Source organism: Ursus maritimus, unplaced genomic scaffold (genome assembly GCF_017311325.1).
Source record: "Ursus maritimus isolate PB19 unplaced genomic scaffold, ASM1731132v1 scaffold_1231, whole genome shotgun sequence".
In the NCBI taxonomy this organism is placed as follows: domain Eukaryota; kingdom Metazoa; phylum Chordata; class Mammalia; order Carnivora; family Ursidae; genus Ursus; species Ursus maritimus.
In genome coordinates, this window is record NW_024423600.1 from 1 (window position 1) to 2,425 (window position 2,425).

At 56.9% G+C, this 2,425-nt stretch overlaps 1 protein-coding gene across 1 annotated transcript; it reads left to right on the forward strand.

Annotated features, from left to right (window-relative positions):
* Nucleotides 1-149: 149 nt before the first annotated feature.
* Nucleotides 150-2,410, forward strand: LOC103679870 (coagulation factor IX-like; the record flags this gene model as incomplete). Its single annotated transcript, XM_008709403.2, has 1 exon — nt 150-2,410. A coding segment is annotated over one exon (884 nt), but the record flags the coding sequence as incomplete, so codon positions are not given.
* Nucleotides 2,411-2,425: the final 15 nt, after the last annotated feature.

A 2,425-nucleotide genomic window follows, 5' to 3' on the forward strand; every position in this document is an offset into this window, starting at 1 on the left:
GGGCCACAGTGGCCCTGTGACGTAGAGTAGGGTGTCATGGTGGCGTAATCTACAGTGGATGAGATGTGAATTTCTTTTCATGGCTCTTCTCACATGGCTGATCTGACTGGTCTCTGTCTCTTGTCCCCATTCCCTCCTTCTCCTCACAGTGTGTGGTCAGCCCTCTCGCTCTCTGCCAAACCTGGTCAAGAGAATCATCGGGGGCCGGAATGCTGAGCCTGGCCTCTTTCCATGGCAGGCCCTGATAGTGGTGGAGGACACCTCGAGGGTGCCGAACGACAAGTGGTTTGGGAGTGGGGCCCTGCTCTCTGAGTCCTGGATCCTCACAGCCGCCCACGTGCTGCGCTCCCAGCGAAGAGACAACACAGTGATACCGGTCTCCAAGGAGCATGTCACCGTCTACCTGGGCCTGCATGACGTGCGGGACAAATCAGGGGCTGTCAACAGCTCCGCAGCGCAAGTGGTGCTCCACCCCGACTTCAATATCCAGAACTACAACCATGACATAGCTCTGGTACGGCTGCGGGAGCCTGTGCCCCTGGGCCCCCACGTCATGCCCATCTGCCTGCCCAGTCCTGAGCCCGAAGGCCCAGAGCCCCACATGCTGGGCTTGGTAGCTGGCTGGGGTATCTCCAATCCCAATGTGACAGTGGATGAGATCATCAGCAGTGGCACGCGGACCTTGTCAGATGTCCTGCAGTACGTCAAGTTACCCGTGGTGCCATACGCGGAGTGCAAAACCAGCTACGAGTCCCGGTCGGGGAACTACAGCGTCACGGAAAACATGTTCTGTGCTGGCTACTATGAGGGCGGCAAGGACACGTGCCTCGGCGACAGCGGTGGGGCCTTTGTCATTCTGGATGACTCGAGCCAGCGCTGGGTGGCCCTAGGCCTGGTGTCTTGGGGGGGGCCCGAAGAATGTGGCAGCAAGCAAGTCTACGGGGTCTACACGAAGGTCTCTAACTACGTGGACTGGGTGTGGGAGCAGATGGGCTCCCCACAAGGTCTGGGGGAGCTCCAGGTGGAACGGTGAGCTGACCGCTGTCCTCAGGGCCTGCCCGCCCTCCCCCAGCCCGAGCGAGGCTGTACACACTTCCAGTGGCACACTCCAAGTTACTCACCAGACCAAATGGAATGGAACACGCTGTTCCCATCCTCCCAAGACAGCCCCTGGGGCTCTGAGAGGCAGCCGTGTGGTACAGGAAAAAGGCTGTACACAAGAGGCCTGGGTCCACGGCCCTGAGCAAGCCCCTTCCCCTCTGTAGGCCTCACTCTCTCTCCCCTGCAGTACAATGAGGGAGCTAGCCCTCTGGCCAATCCCAGCACTCCTCTCCAGGAGGCCGTAGCCCGGGGGCCTTACGCACTCCTACTCACTTATCAAACCCTTCGGTCCCACCGTTGGTGTGCCTGAGCTTGGACTTGATTGTTAGAAAATCTTCCCTTATATCGAGCTGAATGCTGAGTCCATGCATTTTTCCAGATCGGCGCTCGGCACAGGCAAGTCTGGTCCCTTCTAGGGGGAAAGCTCTCAGACTTGAGGAGACAGGGATCTGACCTCCAAGGCCCTATCTCCTAGTGTGGTGTCTCGGGGTACTTTTGTCCCTTGGCTTTCTCTCCCAAGAGCTTCTTGTAGTCCAAGCCTATCCCTGTGTTCTCTATTAAAGGAAATCTCTCTATTAAAGGATAAAGAGAAAGCTGGGAAGGTTCGTGGTGACTAGGGGGAGGAGAATATCCGTAGGAGGCTCCCCATCCCTGATAACTTCCTATTGTCGATTCTGAACACACCATTTAGAGTCAAATGTCACTCTCCAATACCAGCTGACAGCACAGGTGTCCACACCTGCCGCTCCAGATAAGCATGAGGCAAATGTCCAGCTTTGAAGTGTATCATCTGAAAAGGCCACCTGAGCCCCAGCCCCTGGCGCAGAGACTCAACTGGATTGCCTGGAAAAAGAGAAGGCCCACACGGTGCCCCGCTGTGCTTCTGGGCAGGAAAAGGGAAGAAGGAGTGGGCTCAGGACATCAGGAGTCTGGTGTGCCCGCAGTCTGAGCTCCTCAGAGGACCCACCTGACACGGATGTTCAGAGGGATCCATTCCTCAGGTTTCCAGGAGCCAGACAAGGGAAGCAGAGACTTGCCCGTGAAAGGCAAGGAAAAGAGACACTGCTGAGAGTGCTGGGTTCGAGGCTCAGCTCTGCCCCTAAGCGGCTCTATGACCTCCCACAAATCACTTTCCCTTTGTGGGCCTCAGTTTCCCCATCTGTAAAAGGAAGACACTAGATCCCCCTCAGCGTCCTTCCAACTCTAGCATTCAGTCTTTCAATTGCCAGCAGCCTCTCCCTGAGCCTCACAGGCTTGATTGTGTTCCTCCTCCCCAGAGCCTACCGTTCTGGGGGTTCTCCAGCAGAGAAAGGCAGCCAGAGAA